Here is a 1886-nt window from a genome sequence, read left to right on the forward strand (position 1 = left end):
TTTCCTTTTCACTCCCCGCCCCCTCCTTTCACATTACACGCACGGAGACCCACAAAATAAGGGGTGAAATATTTCCAGAGGGGAGGAAAACAACAACACCACCACCACCAAGAAGAAAATCCCCCCATCCAATTGTATACACAGGGATGTATGAGGATATATAAGCAAATAATACGGTGTCCAGTCAAAAAAAAAAAAAAAAAAAAAAAAAAAGTTTTCTTTCCTTCTTTTTTTCTCGTTCTTTTCTTTTCTTCTTTTTTGATGATTTTTCTTCTTCCTTTCCCTCCTTTTACACAAAAATTGATTTACAGCACCCACTTAAACAGAGAGACACACACACAGAGAGAGAGATAGAGAGAGATAGACACGTGCCATCACGATGACTAGGAAGAAAGGTTTTAAAAACAAATTTCAGGCTGAGACGTATATATTTCCATACGTACATACATACATATGTACACATACTCACATACATACATAAAAACAAAAAAAAAAAAAAACAAAAAAGAAAAGATGTATGCATAAGTTGTTTGTTGTTTATTTTTTAGATATTTACATGGCCTCACGCTCGGTCACATGCACTCAAAGTGGTGACACACACAAGAAAAGAAAAAAAAAGAAAAACAAAAACAAAAACAACGCACAACTAAAATAAAAATAAAATAAAATTAAAAAAGGTTTATATATACATGTACATACATACAATATATATGTACAAAGGGAGAAAAATAAATGCCTTTTGTAGGGGGGAATTTGCTGGTTGTTTCGTTTCACCTCCATCCTACACGCCCACTACTCCCCTTCCCCTCCCCCCTTTTTTCCCCCTCTCTTCCTCAGCCCACTTTCTCAATATATTTTTTTTTTTTTTTTTTCTCTTTTCTTGAAATTATTACTTGTTTTTTTTTCTTCCCTTTATTTATTTATTTTTTTTTTTTTGTTGTTTTTGTTTCTCCTCTGCGTTTGCTTTCCCACTTCTTCCCCTCCGCCCCAGTCATCCCATCGGTAGAACCAAAAAACGGATCTCCACCGTACACAATAATGTTGGCGATGTCTTTAGCGGGTTCTGCAACGGCCTCCTACACACACACATACAAATACACACATACATACAAAAGAAAAACAACACCAACAAAACAAAAAAGGAGAAAAGAAAAAGAGAAGATTGATGCGAAGTTTGTGTGTGTGTGTCGTCCTGCCAATTTGCGTCCCTGCGTCTGGAGTCTCCCGTCCCATTCCTACAACCGTTGGCAGAGCCGGTCCATTACCAGATAGAGCGACCGCGGCCGTGCAGTGAGGAGACGGAGCCAAACGATGGACGCCTCGTTCCTGATGTCCCACTGCTCGTGTGCAGACCCCCGTCAAGCATGGAGCTACCAAATGGGATGCCGCGACTTGGGCCAGTGAGTCGTGGTGACAATACTTGACTTGCCGGAGGTGAAACGACCGCCCCCACTGGCTTGTCAAACCCAGCCACAACATCTGCTACATCATGGAAAAATAGCAACATCACGGAGACATTGTCCGTGCTCCCACGATCCACGGCAAACTCGGCAAGTTTCTGGCAACAGTTGTTAAGCGCACGCTTCGTAGCCTCCGGGGATGAACCCACATCTGGCGTGTAGCTTAAGAAGTCCCGAACAAATTGTGTGGCCTCCTCGTTTTCTACGACATCCCACAGACCATCACAGGCCATCAAAAGAAAATTACTAGAGTCTGTTAAGTTGATTTGTCGTACATCTGCCACATTTGACACCATCAGTTCCCGATTTGCAATAAACCTATTGCCGTTGAATTTAAATTCATAGTCCCCTAACGCCCGACTCACCGCAAGAATGCCACACACCCTACCAAACTGTACGAACCCACCACACTGAAGAATACGTGTG

The 1886-nt window shown here is 41.8% G+C and overlaps 1 protein-coding gene across 1 annotated transcript, besides 9 other annotated features; it reads right to left on the minus strand.

The window, feature by feature from the left end:
- Window positions 1-1886: a sequence feature (heterozygous, Esmeraldo-like haplotype).
- Window positions 187-213: a microsatellite.
- Window positions 215-260: a microsatellite.
- Window positions 422-486: a microsatellite.
- Window positions 487-512: a microsatellite.
- Window positions 600-639: a microsatellite.
- Window positions 648-676: a sequence feature (AT_rich).
- Window positions 855-949: a sequence feature (A-rich).
- Window positions 1079-1111: a microsatellite.
- Tc00.1047053420989.10 (protein phosphatase 2C, putative) lies at window positions 1262-1886 on the minus strand (the record flags this gene model as incomplete). The annotated part of the gene is made up of 1 exon (XM_797462.1): window positions 1262-1886. A coding segment is annotated over one exon (625 nt), but the record flags the coding sequence as incomplete, so codon positions are not given.

Source organism: Trypanosoma cruzi, genomic scaffold, assembly GCF_000209065.1.
Source record: "Trypanosoma cruzi strain CL Brener 1047053517009 genomic scaffold, whole genome shotgun sequence".
NCBI classification, from domain to species: Eukaryota; Euglenozoa; class Kinetoplastea; order Trypanosomatida; family Trypanosomatidae; genus Trypanosoma; species Trypanosoma cruzi.